The 18,450-nt window shown below is 44.0% G+C and overlaps 1 protein-coding gene across 2 annotated transcripts; it reads right to left on the bottom strand.

Annotated features, from left to right (window-relative positions):
* Nucleotides 1-4,886: 4,886 nt before the first annotated feature.
* On the bottom strand, nt 4,887-13,243 carry LOC124680754 (probable acyl-activating enzyme 16, chloroplastic). Of its 2 annotated transcripts, XR_006995580.1 has the most exons (19): nt 13,061-13,243; nt 12,214-12,405; nt 11,884-11,998; nt 11,377-11,464; nt 10,458-10,669; nt 9,792-9,910; nt 9,466-9,615; nt 9,055-9,122; nt 8,662-8,767; nt 8,304-8,462; nt 8,114-8,167; nt 7,969-8,049; nt 7,256-7,393; nt 6,592-6,751; nt 6,287-6,366; nt 5,988-6,130; nt 5,730-5,787; nt 5,480-5,633; nt 4,887-5,270 (listed from the first exon to the last, which is right to left on the bottom strand). XR_006995580.1 is itself a non-coding variant. In XM_047215804.1 (18 exons), the coding sequence occupies exons 1-18, from the start codon at nt 13,226-13,228 to the stop codon at nt 5,541-5,543; spliced, it is 2,184 nt and encodes a 727-aa protein (XP_047071760.1). In that variant the 5' UTR covers nt 13,229-13,243; the 3' UTR covers nt 4,887-5,540. The 2 variants fall into 2 exon arrangements, 1 of the variants encoding a protein (XP_047071760.1); XM_047215804.1 differs by having other exon boundaries at nt 4,887-5,633.
* Nucleotides 13,244-18,450: the final 5,207 nt, after the last annotated feature.

The following is an 18,450-nucleotide window of genomic DNA, read 5'->3' as shown; positions in this document are numbered from 1 at the left end:
ATTTTCTTTGATGATAATGTTTGCTTCTTTTCTTCTTTGTAGCATACAGCTGCAACTTCAGTATTATCATCAGCAAGAAAATTTTCAGCTACCTGTGGAGGAGGAAATCCATACATAGCTTGGAATGGGGTCATTTTCAGTGAGGTGTGGTAGCTGGTGTTGTACCACCATTCAGCAAGGGAGATCCATGACTGCCATTTTTTTTTTTTTTTTTTTTGCAAATGTCATGCATCTTAGATAGGTTTCCAAGCATTAATTCACTCTTTCCGTTTGCCCGTCAGTTTGAGGGTGGTAGCAAGTACTGAGATGTAGTTTAATACCAAGAGCTTTGAATAGATTCTGCCACAAGTGGCTTGTAAAAATTATGTCCCTGCCTGTAACAGTCACTGTAGGCAGATTGTGTAATTTGAACACATTTTCAATGAAAGTTTTTTGCTACTATTTTGACTGTAATTGGGTGTTTGAGTGCAATGATTTGAGCTCCAGGAATGCTTGTTCTTGCAGTTCAGTCCACTTAAAAGCATCTTTCTTGAGACAGTCAAATAGTGACCTGCATATAATGCCAGTGTGTAATAAACCTCCTGTAATAGCCAGTTAGGCCTAGAAAACTTCTCAGTTCTGTGATACTTTTGGGTCTTGACCAGTTGTTAATTGCTTCCACTTATGTGGGTTAGTTGCCACTAATATGGCCAAGGTATTACACCTTGTTCTGGCCAAATGAGCATTTCTCCCTTTTTGCTGACAGTTTGTTCTGTTGGAGCACTTGGAAAACTGTGGTCAGGTGCACTTGCATTTTTGATGTACATCAAAATGTCATCAAAGAATACAAAGCAAACTTTCTGAGAAAGGAGCCAGATGTGTATTAATTAATGCTTGTAAGGTGCAGGAGCATTTGTCAATCCGATGGGCATCACCAGGTATTCAAAGTGGCAAATATGGGTGTTAAATGCAGTTTTCTGGATGTCGCTCTCATCCATCCTAATTTGGTGATAACCACTTCTTAGATCAATTTTGGAGAAAATAGTGGCACCATGTACCTCATCCAACAAATCTTCTATTACTTCAATGTGATACTTGTTTTTGACTGTTTGGGCATTAAGCTTTCGAAAGTCACGTGTAAGTACAAAAGTATTTCCCTTACTAATCTCCATGTTGTGTCCTTTTTCTTGACCAATAAAGCAGGAGAGGAGTACGGACTGGTATTGTCTCTTATCACTTGTTGCTGAATCAACTGCCTGATTATTTGTTCCATAGAATCCTTTTGGTGATGTGGCAACCTATATGATCTTTGGTTCACAATCTTTTATTCAGGCAGGGTATAGTGTGATCACAAGTTCTTTTAGGTGGCAAGGATGTGGGTGTTGAGAAAATATCCTGGAATTTTTCAAAACACTCTGGATGACAGTTTGTACTTGCATTTGATGTGAACCTTTGGTAGTTGCAGGCAGTGTATTGACAATAAATATATATGATCCACAAATAGGTTTTGCCTTGAGGAGATTAATTCTTTCAGTTTCTTGAACTGTAGCTGCATTAGGTAGTGATTCATCATATAGCAGGATCTTCTTGCCCTTGTCATCTCTGACTTTAATAAACATTTACTTGTAATCCATTTTGACAGTGACAGGACTATGTGCTTTAATCCAATCATTTCCAAAGATTATATCATATCCTTTGAGAGGGAGATCTCTGAAAGTGGAACGTAGAGGATTTCCTTGCAATATATAGTGACAAGTATCAGAGTGAAATTCTGAAGAAATTTAACCTCCATTTGCTACCATAAATTTTATCATCTTGTTTGGAATTACCTTGCAATTTGACTTCTGGGCCAGTTCAGGTGTCATGATCAATGTCCCTGTACTGCCAGTAGCAGAATAAGAGCCCAACATAGCTGTTAGTGTGAATGTATAACTGGTGTTGCTTGAGGCTTTTACTGCATGCATAGATAGTTTTAATGATGCTTCTGGTTTCTGGTTTGGGAACTGGTGGATCCTCATCCGAATCATCATCATACTCTGTTACATAGACGATGTCGGTATTGGTCCTCAGCTTCTTGTTGTAGTGCTTGAATTTGTTCCCTTGTGCCAAATTTCACACTTGTTTGTCTCCTTACATTTATAACAAATGTTTTTCTGCCTAGCTTTTAAACAGAAGGCTCGAAAGCCCAGCTTTGAATTAACAAAGCCATCAACCGGCCAGGAGTTACAACAGGACACCACACCACGCACACCATGGCAAGAAAGATACAAGGGTACACACAGAACGAATTACAACACTGCACTAAGCGCGAGCGCAGAAGTGCAGACCGCCGTTGTTCGACACCAAGGACACCAGCCGGAGGCACGGCGAGGCACTGCCCGGAGCAGAATTGTAGTCTTGAATCCGAGGAGAACAGCCAGGACTCCGAGCACCAGAAGCACCAACCTGTTCTCATGCCGAAGAGGGTCCCTGCCCTCTCGCCTGGCTCGAAGGCGTCGAACCATCGAACATGAGAGAAGCTCACCCGAGAGCTGCAGAGGTGTTGGGCTCCGGACCTGACGCCACCCTGGAGAAGACTACCTTGACGAAGATCACACCATACCGGCCACACTGCTGAGCACTTGGACATCCACCAGCGACGAGAAATCCGCCGGGAGCACCTGCAGAGGACGGGGCAGACTGCCGTCGACACACGCATACGGGCTAGAGATCACCGCAGCTGCTCAAGGACCGACATTGCCCAAAGCTGCAACCTTCAGCTCCGCCACCCTACCCAAACCTCCCCAGGCGGCGCCTCCAAGAAGGTCACGGCGCAGCAGCGCGTCGCCGCCGCCCAATCAGCGAGATTTTGGACTTTCGTCCGGGAGGTTGGGAGAAGGTGAACAGGAGCCAAGACCAGCAGCTACTACCTCAGAACCGACGTGAACCGTAGATCCACGCCGCAGACGCCGCCCGCCGCCGCCTCACATCCCGAGGAGTCGAGGACGCCGGACCAAGGCACCCACCACGATGCCCGCCGCAGGACATCGGGGGAGACGAAGCCAGCGCCCTCGCCGCTCGCCGGCCAGACGCATCGGGGCCGCCCACCCGAGGCACCCCAGATGAGGCCCAGACCTAGGCCCGCTGGCCCAGATCTAGGCCCGCCGCCGCCACCCATGGCTACGGGCACGTCGTCGCAGGGCCGCGCCAGCCAGCCAGGAGCCGCGCCGCCACCCCGCCGGAGTTGTGTCTTCACCACGCCGTGGTCAGGCCACCGCGCCGCCGCGCCAGACGTCGAGCACGGCGCCCCCGGCGATCGCGCCAGCCCGCGCCACCACAGCCACGCGGGGGAGAGAGGAGCCCCGCCGCCGCCAGCGCGCCGGGGCTTTTCTGCCTAGCTTGCTGGATGATATTTGGCAATCCTTGTCCATTTCCATGGGTTTTTGCAAGTTCAAAATACACTCGTCACCTCACAAGAGGTATGGTTGGTTGGTAAACAGGCTTTTGAGACATTTCTATTCTTCAAGCAAACCACATGGCTTCTTGCATATCTTTAGGCTTGTGGGATTGCAAATGGTGTTGGATGTAGTCATTTAAGCCAGATATGAAACAATTCACAAAGTAATCATTGGGGAGATTAGAATTGTTCCTTCTGACCAGATTTAGTAGCCTTTCAAATTGTTCAATATTGCAGCTCACTGTAGAAGTCTGAGTAAGGGCATGAAATGGCCTGACACTGTCACAAATTGATTGCTCAGCAAATCTATCAGCAAGTGATCCACAGAATCTGCACCAAGGGTATGCCGAAGGAGAATAGCCGGTGCCTCTCCACCATTGCATTGCCTTTCCCTTCAATTAAGAAACTGCAAATTCAGCCATTTGCTCAGGTGGTGTTCTGCTGGCTTCAAAGTATTGCTCTACTTGCTGGATCCATGAATCAGCATCTTCGCAATCCGATATGTTGAACCTGGCGGGTTTGACTACAGGCTGAATACTTTGCATTTCCAACGGTTGTACCATCATGTTTCTGTTTCTTCTGCCATCGTATTGCTCTTCTTCACCGTCCGAGTTGTGTTGCTGTTGTTGAACCTGAGCATCTACTCTCTGCTGGTTGTCGTTACTAGTATGGTTTGGGTGCTTGTAGGTGATCTTTGGTGTTCCATCCAAATTAAGATCCTTTCCCTGTGCATCCTTGAGAGCAGCTGTTCCCACAGGAATGACAGCTTTTCAGGTGTTTGGTGTACAGTACTACCTTGTCCTGGGGTATGTCCATGAAGTGGTGTTCTGTCAACTGCTTGAGTAACTAGCACTTGTTCAGCTGAATTGGACAACAGTTTGGTAAAGCTTTCTTGAATTGTGGCAAAGCTTGCTTGGATACTAGCAAAATTGGACCGAACAGTCTGTGTGAATTCATACAATTCCTTCCAGTCATCTTCCCTGGTTTGTTGCAGCATCGATACATCTAGCTGTAGACACTTGAGCTCCAGAAGACCAGTGTTTTCGGAATCTGCGGCTTTTTCCATCGGAACTGACAAGGACTTGCAGTGGCAGGGAGCATGCTTACCTTACTGTCGGAGATTATTGATGAAACGAAAAGGGGGGATTTGACACCAGCACAGGCTGAAAACCAGACCTTCATCCTTCCACCGCCAACACCGCCAGGAAGCATACGGATCAGGGTGGGAGGTGGGATTCTACACTGAAGAAGGGCTCTTCAAAAACCAACGCCGGTACCCGATCTACGCCCGAACTATGCCACCGTCACCAATCCACCTCTGTCAGCAACAACTCCACCGCCGGAATTAGAAGCAAAAACTGGGGTTTTTATTAGAGAACCCAATCCAGATTGGCTCCGATCCAAACACCTCCAAGAACCAGACTGGCTCTGATACCAATTGATATACCCAGTCGATCCAAAACAGCAGGAATAGGGAATATTCAGTTAACTCGCCAATCCCTTCGATTTCAGAGGGATGATTCACAGTAGTTTAAACGAGTTCATGCAAGCGAGCTACGCCAGCCAGACCATGGGCGGCTAGGGTTCTAACCCAATATTACAAAGATGAGGAATTACAGGTTCGGATCTGAGCTAAGTATCCCATGTCACAATGAGACAAGGAACGGAGCAAGTAGGATCAAAGTTAACAGATGATAAAGTAACTGACGGTGCCATTCATTGTCTTGGGCGTGAAGCAGCATGAGCGATGTGGACCATTAACCTGAAGATCTTCGACTGAACTTGAAGGCGACAACACTTGAAGTGATATTCAGCTGCGGTCGGCACAGGGCTTGGGAGCTCGAAGAACGTTGAGCTGCAACATCAGCATCGCCATTAGGAGCAACTTGTATTGACTCCACAATCAAGGAAGGCACAAGATCCAAACTGGGAGCCGCTCGGCTCCACTTCTCCAGCCAGCAGAGATGGACCAACAGGGGGGGGGGGGAGTGGAGGCACCAAGATGCCAGATTCGGGGAGGAAAACAGAGAAAAAAAAACCTAGCTGCAGGCGACAACCACTTACTGGAAGTAAAATGAAATATTACAAGCTACAGTATGTACTCAAGCACACTCCACCGTCCTCTTCACTTGTACAAGGCGTCAATCTCTCCCTGGTATTTGGCTACCACTTTGTCCCTTCTTATTTTCATGGTAGGTGTCATCAAACCATTGTCAATCTGAGTCAGAAACAATGTCAAGATTGTAAGTAACAGCTACGTGACAATTGGCTACCGAAAAAACTTATGGTGCATTGTTCTAGTAGGAAACCATACCGTGAATGGTTCCTCGACAACAAGGATAGGGCCGATCTGGAACGAGCAACCCGCCATGCTGACATGCATTAACAAAATAGTTCAGCTCTTGCTATAATAATTTAACCGATAAAACACAAGTCAAATGTCAAAATTATAAGATCCTAAAAACCAGTGCATGCCACCTCTTGAATTTATTTTATATTTCTACTTCCAGTGAGTGGTTTGTGATCATGGAACATTCTCAAATTAGCTAATAGTCTGGCAGACAACTCTTACCAAGTTCTCAGCTCATCATATACCAAGTTCTTGACCATATCTTTGGCTACTCCGGTACTCCCATCAAGGCCTGACTTTCTTTTTGCTGCAGCTAGAACTTCATCATTATTGGGAACAATAATAGCACCAAGGCGTCGTCGGTCCTATACAAAGAACAAACATTTTTTTCTTATCAGTTATGGAAGTTTACTTGCAAGAAAGACACATCAAGGAGCGTCAATGGACAATAACAATGCCATAAATTCATAACAGGACATATGATATCTGCAGCACTTAGGTGGTTCTGCCCTTTGCCTCACCTGCCCAATGACCATTATCTGATCAATCAAGTTACTCCTGCTTGCTGCTTCCTCGAGCTCAGCAGGTTCAACGTTTTCACCTGGAAATTAGGACATTCAAGTGCAGTCAGATCTAGTAAGCATTTGAGAGCAGTCAAATTCTGATTACAGTTATGTGGTATACAACTACATCTGAATTAATTGACTTCGAAGTCCAATATCACACTCCGGTATACAAAGAAGTACAAGGTCATAATCATCGTACATAGATAACAGTAAATAAATCTTGCATAAATAAGTGACGTTCTCAAAAAAAATTATAATACCTGTAGTGAGAACTATCGTATCCTTAGCACGCCCTTCAAGAACAAGCATCCCTCCACAATTTCGACTAGGCCCTGTGGCACAGCGAGGTGCAATCCAACCTATATCTCCAGTGTTGAACCAACCATCTTGATCCACAGCTTTATTTGTAGCAGATGGATTCTGTGACAACATCAGTTTTAGGAGATAAATGAGAATCCTGTAAGGAAGATTAAGACTCACATACATCAGTTAAACGCATGGTGTCTTCACATGGATTATAAGATTTATCTAATTGTGGTATATCGACACCATCTCAGACTCCTAATTTTTCTAGTCCATAATTTTCTAGCCCATGACGTCAGTTTCTAGTCCCTATTTTTTTCCAATACTGGACTTGATGTCATGATACATACAGAAATTCCTGCCTTTGTTGCCTATATCCTTCAGTTGATTATAAGCCCAGTCATAACATCTAGAGTTCTATTTCATGATTGGCCTTGTGCACTCATGGAATTAAGAGGATTGGGGTGTAATTATCTGTAACTGCAAAAGCGAAGTGAGCCAAAGTGCTGAATTCTAATCAAGATAAACATGTTTATTTCTTCAAGTAATATGCTTATGGAAGATCAGTTAGTTTAATTTTGACAATTGATTTGTATTTTAGGTAAAGTGCATAGATAGAACCTTATAATATCCCTTCATTACTGGTAGTCCTTTAATCTTCACAATCCCCTTTGAACCATCTGGGAGCACCTCACCAGTCTCTATGTCCACAATCTTGATTTCTGTATGCTTTATTGGGAGACCAACTGTGCCAAGAACCTTCATGTTACATAAACTATTTATGTTAGTAGTATTAATTATTAATATAACTATAAATACGTATAAGTACGAATGGGTGGCAAATCATCCCACATTATTGAGACGATGCTATCAAATGGTTATAAGTTTGTAACCAGTTCAAATGACACAAAAGGTTCAGGAAGGCAAGAAGCACAAAATTAGCACAGTAACTATCATGTTTCTTTGTCCCTAGCAATTAAAATCCAGTATGAAAGAATCCAGTATGAAGGATATAGTCCTATAAATAGAAAAAGATGCAATATCTTCTAAATCCGAGTTTATTGGTTAGTAATATCTCCTTTCAGGGAGTAGAAAAATGCATCATCTGAAGAATATGAATAACATCGATCCTCCTTTTCAGCCTTTTTTTGTAAGGGTCCTAATTATCCATGGTGTAACTCACACTATGATTTCATTATCTAGTTTCTTCCCACAATGAGTAAACTCATGTATAACATTTCCTACTAAATACAAACCAAGTAATTTTAACATGCCAAAAGATAAGACAACAAATGTTTGTTATATATAGAAACAAGTTTTGTGGAACCCCTTACATTACACAATGGTCGTCTAGCAGCTACAACAGGGGAAGTCTCTGTTAGACCGTAGCCATTTTGCACTTTGATACCAATTGCCTGAAAGAAAACAATATTGATGAACTGCAATTTACACAAAGTTTACTTAGTGCTAAGTCTCTACCTCAAAAAACTTGTCGACATGCATCGGGAGACTTCCACCACCACTAATACCGGCCTGCAAATTATCAGAGAAACCATAGAATTATTAAGTACAGTCAAAACTGAAGTTAAGGAAGCTCATTTCACACTCAAAACTGCACAAGAATTATGAAGGTAGCACATATATACACACATGAGCAAGATAAACGTACCTTTGAAATTCCGACTGAAGAATGGATTTTCTTGTAGACTAACATCTTTGCGAAATTATGCAAAGGCCACAAAATAGCAGCAACGATTCTTGCCCGTAGACAATTGACCATGTAGGTAATAAATGATGGTTCAACAGGATTATTTGATAAGACTGTTCCCTTTCCAGAAGAACATAAAGCAAGACACAAAAAGGAAATTTGACTTAGGGAGAGAAATAGGCTACAGGCAGAAGGTAATCGGATATGAATTTATGGAGAACATCTGGTCATCAAAGAGTGAGAAGAAACATAATATCTCTGAACGACCTTAGTTGCAGCTAAGCAAATTAGGTAACTCATGCTAACTCGGGGTTCATACCTCATATATCTTCTTTGCCTCCATATATAGCAAACTTATCTTGATTAGTGCAAGGGCAACAGTCTTTCGAAAAGTGGAACTGGAAGATATTTGCCTTTGAATTGAACTGTACAAAAGGGAGAAACGTTACAAAATGGATACAAGATATTTTTTTTTATGAACTGCTGCTAATCACCACTGGTCCACAAGAAATATTGACTACACGGACCTATAAAATTTATAACCCAAACAAGGCTAAGGAAATGATCAAGCATAGATGTTGACAGCGAACAAAAGATGAATCTGACATGGAACAACATTGACACATTTGTGAACTTAAATAATTCTACTATTAATACCATATCATTTCCTATAGAACACTTCACAGGTCATCATTTTAGTTAAAAAGACTACCTGTACAGAGTTTCGTAGACCAGCGGTACTGAGATAATATAATGAGGTTGGTACTGCTGCAAATCTGCCTATACAAGAAGATGAGATGTTAATATGCATAACCAATTTCAGCATATTCTGCACCAGATAGACAATAAAACTGTTGTGAGAAGAGTGCAACACAGTACACAGAACTCTGCTGAGTGCATTGTGATACTGGGTTCGCATGAAAACTATTAGGTCTGGACTCTGGAGTTCTGCAGTTTGCAGCTTTCAGAAAGCTATTAATTATATGACAGCATAACCCATGCAATGATGCAATAGAGCACATGAATACTACATCTCAATGAGTTCTGAATGACATCGCTAGGTTCTTCATGCCAAAACTCACTAGAATGAAGTGTTTTCTGATGAAAAGTATCAAAATGATACCTTCAGGTATTTCACAGTAGTGTAAACTTGTTGAATTCCATGAGTAAAAATGAAGTACTCGGTAGAACGCTCATACGCATGCCACGGTGGAAGCATGCTTAGAAACCTGTCACCAGGTACTGCTGGAACAACGTCCCACAAGTTATTTATCTGCAGAACGTTAATAACGTAAAGCTTTATGTGGATACAGGAAGAACACATCAAAATCACTTCAGCTAAGAAAGGAATCCCGGCACATAAGGAAACAAAGTAAAGGCTATTGCACAAAGCATAATATTATTACTTATGACTCGTTGTCCAAATTTTAATGCTGCTGGATGTTTAACCTGATGCAGGAGATTTCGGTGGGTAAGCATCACGCCTTTTGGTGTACCACCTGTTCCACTAGTATATATTAGAGTCGCAACATCTTCTGGAGTAATGGCTTCGAAGACACCATCATGACCTAAGGGAAGAAAAAGTTTCAATATATAATACATAGTTGAAAAGGAACCTTTTCTTGGATGCAAGTTGACTGATTGAGTACTAAACATGAGATAACAATGTTGGGAAAAAACAACATTTTCATTGGATGCAAGTTGACTACTTGAGTACTGAACAAGAGTTTTACGTTGTCATTATATTTTTGAAAGAAACGAAAGGTAAGTGTTTTTTTTATAACAATAGATATCAAAGATATTAAGCTTAGAAATAACCAATTTAGTGTTGGCCAAGAACTTAAGTAGCAAACTCTCGATATAACTAAATGATTAGGCCAACCATTAACAAGCAACTACAAAACCAACAGTAATGGGTAAATCTATGAACTGTTCAGTGGTATTGGAATTCTAAGACACCTTACAGGATGAAATAATTAGCAAGTTATCTGCCATTCAATGCCAGAAATACAGAGAAAGTGAAGTACCAACAGATTGGAAGAAAAGTCCTCCATACAATCTCAGCTAAATATTTCTGGTGATTCATACCACATTATGATATCATGCAAAAGATACCTTGCTCGGGAGAGTGATGCAATGCATTACGGTTTTCTTTTCCAAGTTCAGTGATATCATTGTAGTCATAAACTGGCATGTCCTTCACAGCTTTACTATTTAGGGATGATTTATCACCCCAAAGTAGCACAATAAATCTTGCATTAATCCTTGAAATGAAAGATTCTGCAAGCCGGTTAAAGAATTGAGGACTGTCCACAACAAGTGCAATACTGTGATGGGAAAAAACAATAAAGTCATATCATAACATGAAAGTAAAAGACTGCAATTCGTATTAAATAGCAGACACATGCATAAAGTAAAGATACATTACAGTGCCATCGTCTAACAATTCATATTCCTATAGTATGTATGATAAATACACCATGCTATGCTCAAGGAAAAATATTTCAGTAACCAAGCATGCATATGCTTCGAGAGATTAAGTTCATGGCCAGCCGTGCATACAATAACAATAGCACAATAAAAACATTTTGGTCCAACAAAAAAATTAAAATTGCAATGGAGATGTTGTACTTTTTTCACACGCTAGCAGCTAACACAAGGCTAATCTAAAAGGTGGTCCATCCAGCTCTTACTTTACAGCTAGACCCTTTAACAGTTAACACCTTTCTCAATTTGCATGCCCCTTTAACAGTTAATACCTTTCTCAATTTTCACCTCAGCATTCCATCAAATAGAACAAGTGAAAGGATTCAATTAGGCATATCCAAATGGCTGTTTAGCTTTAAATAGACAGGAAATGAATCCAGGTGGGCCCTTCCATCAGTTCAAAAAGGGCAGAAAGAGACAAGTAGATGGAACTTCAGTATGTTGCACATGCTTTGGAATTGTATGGATCAGCTCCTAATTGTATAAGCAACCATTTAAAAAGCAAAATAATTTCAAACTCACATCTGGAAAGGAGTTGATAACTCACCTTTCTGAGTGATTGTATATTTGGAACAGTTCTTCATCTGAAGACCTTGTTCCTCTAACAACATTGATAGCACCAGTAGCCATGATTCCTGGATTGCATATGCATGTGTCAGTTGCATGATTAGTTGGTTACTGATGAAAATAGATGGTGATGTATTTGAAAGACACTTAGAGGAACTCCTCTAGATAGCTGACTTAATAAATGGTAACTACATAATTCAACAAGTTGACGTTTGCTCAGTTTAAAAAACTAAAATTTGTAACTCAGTGTCTTTTAAGTTTTTAACAGTCAAACAGATACCAAAGCCACTACTATTTGGTTGTTTCCGTCATAAACTGTTTGACAGGAATGTAACAGAAGCATTCGTGTATAATCTGCAAGCCAAAATATAGCAACTATAGCATTTTGGCAATTTGAACTCTTCAGGAGCTAATAGATAACAGAAGTAATACATGTGCATCATAATGCATGCTAATTAACAATCTTGAATTAAGAAGGAAAAATTACCTTGATCAGCAACAAGCCACCGGCATGAGTTGTCAGCAAATAGAGCCACCTTTTCATCAGGAGCAACACCAACGGCCCTCAGACCATGAGAAAAATCCAATATTTGCTGTTCAAGCTGAATAAAGAATGTATATCAATGAAAAGGATGAAATCATGTAGTGAATTGTGTATTTGGAGTACAGATAGTCCCTTGCTGTAGTAACCCATAAAGACCTCTTTTCTATTTATTTGAAACTATCAGTAGTGTAGTGCATATGTAAGTTGATGTCTACTTTGTGCTCATATTTTCAGAGAAGTTGTCTTGGATCAATAGATCAGTTCAAGAAATACCTGCTTATAAGTCAATTCGGAAGGAGGATCGTGATAAGGATCAACCAAGGCTACGTGGTCAGAGTACTTTTCTGCTGCTGTCCTCCAGATATCCGGAACCGCCTTCCATTCATGCACAGCCAATTCACTTCCACCGGGCAATAGAGCACTCTCAAGCAAAGGCGAGCACTTTCCGCGAGGTGAGCTCTCTAGCTGCGAGGCCGATTTATAAGAGTTAAAAGGCAAAGCAAGTTACACGAAGGAGGCAAGCTCAATACATCAATGTGGTACTCCTTGCCATAAAGCATTCCTACTTTGTAAAACTATTGTTTGACTGAAGCACAACACTGAAAGACTTCCCGCGACTCCACAATTCCAATCACGTAGTTGCAGCTTCTCATATTTCTATTGTCAAACAACTGGCATGTATTCGCACACAGAAAATAAAATTCTTATAAAACGGCAAAGGGGTCCATCTTCTATCAATCTATCTCTCCTGGGATGAACAATGAGTAGAACTCTGACCCAACAGTTTGACAACGGCAAGGCGCCAGTGGACCCAACCGGCACCCAGTGAAAGCTTTCCCTTTTCTAACAAAATTTTGATGCTGAATTCTAGTACTTCTCTACCGCCAAAGGGCGAGTGCTGCTACTGTTTAAGGGCACAACTTAGTGAGACAGATGCCTGCCATGGCCACTCAGAAACCAAGAAGGTCGAATTCATGCCCAGGCTAGCGGCAGCCTGAGCCTAGCGATTTGCAGACAAGCGCGCCGGACGGACAGACAGACATCCGCTATAATTCTACCGGCTCGTAGCTCGCTCGACAAATCCAACGACGTGGGCAGGAAATGAGGCGGGGCAACTGACCGTGGAGGGGGGCGGAGGGGCGGCGCCGGCGGAGCACCGGGGCACGAAGTGGGGCGTGCGGCGGGGCCGCGCGCAGGAGGCGAGCAACAAAGGTCGGCGTCGGAGCGGCGGGGCGGCTGCGGCAGGGCGGTTCAAGAGGAGGGGCAGCGGCGAACGGAGCGCCGCCATTTGGCCGGAGGAGGGGACGGACAAGGCGAGGAACACCGGGACAGCAAGCGCACAGACGGCCTCTCTGGACTGGACTGGACTACTGAGTCTCACAGGCGCCGCTACATAGGTCCTCCTCTCCTAGGTAGGGGCGGAGAGGGACAGCGGCGGAGGGGACGGACGGACGGACGGCACGAGGCGGCGGTGCCGGCGTGTCGTATGACCCTTGGATCTCACGCGGGCGGCTGGATCTATTTGCTGAATTTGTTGACTTCGCCTACCTCTAGACAAAGACCATCCTTTATCCACAATGGGAGATCACTTTAGACACCTCATTACATTTCTAAAGAAAGACCTTCTCCATAACCAGCTGGCTTTACAAAGTTGTGGGTGTCTAGTACTACTACATCGGTTTTCAGAACTAAAGATAAGGTGTTGACATACTCATGTTTTTACAGCAAAATCCCGAGTTATCATTTAGTAAGTTGATGTGTATGATGGAATAATAGAGGTAGCTTCATTGGGCTCAGACCCAGATGAACCGTCTGGGCAACTGAGTTAACTTTGACTTATCAATCACACACATACATACAAGCATGCATCCAGGCATCTACAACGTCAGAACGTAGCGCTTGCTAACTCTTTTCCAATGCCTACAATTCCAGCAAATTATGTGTGCCATCTTACATGAGACAAATTCATTCTTTTGTCCCCGTGCACACCATCTAACACTTGCTCAACCTATATCTATTGTGTAGTGATGATTGGACAACACACGTATCGTGAAGTGGAGTGACGTACAAGTACTAATAGATAGGTGTGGATGTGATATGTGGGTGCTATATACTGCTGAAAAATCATAGCGAGAACATGCTACTATAAATGTTAAAGATGGTGTTAGGTGTGGTGGGTGATGCTTGATTCAATTTTCTATGTTTCTCGGAGCGTATGCTCTTATAAAGATTAAATATACGTTATAAATACAATATGGTGGCCTTGTACAAGTTGATGTGAGTATATCCAAGGCAATATCACATAGTCGATGGTGCATGGCCACCCACTATAGTTTTTTGGAAACTTGAAGTAAAATTGTTGGAGTAACTTCAGTCCGTGGGCAGGGACGGAGCCAGGAAAGTGACATAAGGGGGGCTAACTACATGTAAAATTTCTTGGAGGGGGCCATATAGCTAAATTTAGATGAAATTACAGGTAAAATAAGCATATTAGCAAGGGGGTTTCACAAAAATTTCCACCATGAGGGGGGCCATGGCCCCAGCCAGCCCCCTGCTAGCTCCGTCCCTGTCCGTGGGCAAAATGAGCCAATTTTTTATTGGCTGGATGAAAAGGAAACCACATCGAGATACAATACGAATGGTAAAGGTTGTGTGACCATGTGAGAGGATAACAAAAATCTAGCAGTTTTTTTTTTGAAGCTAATTACTGCAGGGGCGATCCCCACAGTCTTTTATTTCAAACTCACAAAAGTCTTATGTACAAAAAGAAGCACAAAAAATAAAGAAAAACTAACCTATTATTTACAACAAATTGTCAATCCATGATGACAAAATGGGAACAATACAACTTTTCACCCTATACTTAAGAAGAACAAACCCAGCTCTCCAATTCCTGAAAGTCAACGGTATTCCTTTAAAAATCGTGTTATTTCTCTGCTTCCATATATTCCAACATGCCAACATAATGATCTCAGTAAAACATGGGCCTTTGAATCTTCTCTTGGTGTTCTTTAACATCTCAGGTCCAGAACCTTGTGCCAAATTAATTTACAAATATGTCCAAAATCTAACGCTAAAGGTGCATTCAAAAAATAGATGTGACCAATCTTCCAGGTAATGATTATGACAGAGCACACAATTGTGATCAGAAGTGACATTCCAATGTCTTCGCCTGAGCATATCTTTTGTATTGATGCGATCATGTAATATTAACCATGCAAAGAATTTGTGTTTCGATGTACACTTGCTATCTACTGCACTAGCTGTCAAAGTAGTTCTTCAGTAACAAGAGAGACAGCATATAGCCCCCAGAGGATGGCTACTTCGTGTTGATATTTTCAGAGAAATTGTGTTAGATCAGTTCAAAATAAATACCTGCTTATAAGTCAATTCGGAAGGAGGGTCGTGATAATGATCAACCAAAGCTATGCGGTCAGAGTACTTTTGTGCTGCTGTCCTCCAGATATCTGGAACCGCCTTCCATTCATGCACAATCAATTCAGTTCCACCGGGCAATAGAGAATCTCAAGCAAAGGCGACTTAGGCGAGCACTTTCCGCGAGGTGAGCTCTCTAGCTGCGAGGCAGATTTGTAAGAGTTAAAGGCAAATCAAGTTACACGAAGGAGGCAAACTCAATACATCAACGTAGTGCTCCTTGCCATAAAGCATTCCTACTTTGTAAAACTATTGTTTGACTGCAGCACAGCACTGAAAGACTTCCCGCCACTCGACAACTCCGACATGTATTTGCTATCAGAAAATAAAATTCTTAAACAGCAAAGGGGTCCATCTTCTATCTATCTCACCTGGGACGAACAATGAGTAGCACTTGGACGCAACAATCTGACAACGGCAAGGCACCAAAGGCCCCAACCGACATCCAGTGAAAGCTTTCCCTTTTTAAGTAATTTTTGAGGCTGAATTCTAGTACTTCTCTAAGAGCATCTTCAGCAGAGGCGCGAACCGCTTTTTACCGCGCGTGAACCCGCTCCTCTAGCGAATGCGCCAAATCGTATTTTCCCCCGCGCGCTATCGCGCTATTCCGAGCGGCAAAGTTGACGCATCGCTTCGCGCGTGCTATAAAGCACCGCGTGAGCGCGCAACAAACCGTCACGGAAACTTCTACTCGCCGCTTCGTCTCGCCACGCCTCGCCGCTTCGTCGCGCCACGCGTCGCCGCCACTCTTCCACGCGCGCCGCCGCCGCTCCTTCATCGCCGGGATGCCACCGTGCCGCCACGGGTCGTTCGGTTTTCGCGGCGTCCGAGCGCGTCCCAACGGTAGGTTCTACGCGGAGCTTCGCGCCGGCGGTTTCCACCTCACCCTCGGCACCTACGACTCGCCGGAGCTGGCGGCGCGCGCTTACGACGGGGTTGTGTGGCGACTCCGGCGGCCGCGGCGCGACCTCAACTTCCCGGGCGTCGGGTCCCTGGCGGAGGCGGAGGCGGAGTTCCTCGCGCCAGGCGCAGCGCCGGATCATCATCGCCGAGCGCGACGAGGACCTGATGCGTCAGTGGAGTGCGCAGTTCCCCAGCAACATCAACAACACGGTGGCCATCTTCGCCGACCTCAGGGCGTAGCGAAGGGCAGATAGGCGCCGCCGTTGGGACATTGCCGACCGCGAGCTAGTCAACCCAAACACAACTTGGGCTGATGATGACGCTCGCTGGGACGACGTCTGGACTAAGACCACCTCCGACGACGAGTAGACTAGTCGTTTATCTATTTTAATTGTATTTTCAATGTTTTTTAATCTTCTATTTGGACTATCTTCTATTAAAATATGTTCGTGGCGCTGTAAATTAGCGCTTTCGCTGCGGACACCTTTTCAGCGGGTGGTCCGCTCTACGAAATATTGCGCCTTGTTGGAGATGCCCTTAAGGGCGTGTTTGGTTCAACGTAATGAGATGCCTGCCATGGCCACTCTGAATCCAAGAACGTCGAATTCATGCCTCCAGGCTAGCGGCAGCCTGAGCCTAGCGATTTGCAGACAAGCGCGCCGGACGGACGGACATCCGCTATAATTCTACCGGCTCGCAGCTCGCTCGAAAAATCCAACGACGTGGGCAGGAAATGAGGTGGGGCGACAGACCGAGGGACTGACCGTGGAGGGGGGCGGAGGGGCGGCGCCGGCGGAGCACCGGGGCACGAAGTGGGGCGTGCGGCGGGGCCGCGCGCAGGAAGCGAGGAGCAAAGGTCGGCGTCGGAGCGGCGGGGCGGCTGCGGCAGGGCGTTGCAAGAGGAGGGGCAGCGGCGAGCGGAGCGCCGCCATTTGGCCGGAGGAGTGGACGGACAAGGCGAGGAACGCCGCGACAGCAAGCGCACGGACGGCCTCGGTGGACTAGTGAAGTATCACAGTCTAGGTGGGCACAAGAGTCTCGCAGGCGCGTGCGGCTACATAGGTACTCCTCTCCTAGGTAGGGGACGGAGAGGGACAGCGGCGGACTGACGGACTGACGGGCGGCACGAGGCGGCGGCGCCGGCGTGTCGTTTGACCCTTGGATCTCACGCGGGCGGCTGGATCCGACTGGTATTTGTTGAATTTGGGTGCCTTTCAGTTGACTTGGCCTACCTCTAATCTAGACAAGAACATCATTTATATATATCCACAATGGAAGATCATATGTCCACAACTGAAAAATTACTTTATACACCTCATTATTTCATTTCTAAAGCTACCTTTACAAGGCTATGGGCATCCAGTACTACACAATAGGTCTTCAGGACTAAAGCCAAGGTGTTGATATACTCATGTTTCTGCAGCGAAGTTCCGCGATATTATCCAGGAAGTTGATGTGTATGACAGGATAATGCGGATTGCATTATTGGACCTAGCTGCTGATGAATGGTCTGGGCTACTGGGAGAACCTTAAGTAATCAATCACACACATACATACAAGCATGCATGCAGGCAGCTACAATGTCTGAACGTATGGCTTGCTAGCTCTTTCCCAATGCCTACAATTCCAACAAATTATGTGTGCCGTCCTACATGGAACAAATCCATCATTTTGTTTATGTGCATATCATCTAACACTTGCTCAACCTATATCTATTGTATAGTGACGTTTCGACAACACACATATCGTGGTGTGGAGTGAGCTACATGTACTAACAGATAGGTGTGGATGTGATATGTGTGCGTATATAGTGCTGAAGGATCATAGCGAGAACATGCTACTATAAATGTTAAAGATGGTGTTAGGTGTGGTGGGTGATGCTTGATTCAATTTTCTATGTTTCTCGGAATATATGCACTCATAAAGATTAAATATACGTCATAAATACAATATGGTGGCCTTGTACAAGTTGATGTGAGTATATCCAAGGAAATATCATATAGTCGATGGTGCATGGCCATCCACTACAGTTCTAAAAATTTGAGGCAAAATTGTTGGAATAATTTTAGTTATGGTGAAATGAGCCAAAAAAAATTTGGCTGGATGAAAAGGAAACCACACCGAGATACAATACAAATGGTAAAGGTTGTGTGACCATGTGAGAGGATAACC

Source organism: Lolium rigidum, unplaced genomic scaffold (genome assembly GCF_022539505.1).
Source record: "Lolium rigidum isolate FL_2022 unplaced genomic scaffold, APGP_CSIRO_Lrig_0.1 contig_27846_1, whole genome shotgun sequence".
Classification (NCBI taxonomy): domain Eukaryota; kingdom Viridiplantae; phylum Streptophyta; class Magnoliopsida; order Poales; family Poaceae; genus Lolium; species Lolium rigidum.
This window is presented reverse-complemented; position numbering and strand designations above follow the sequence as displayed.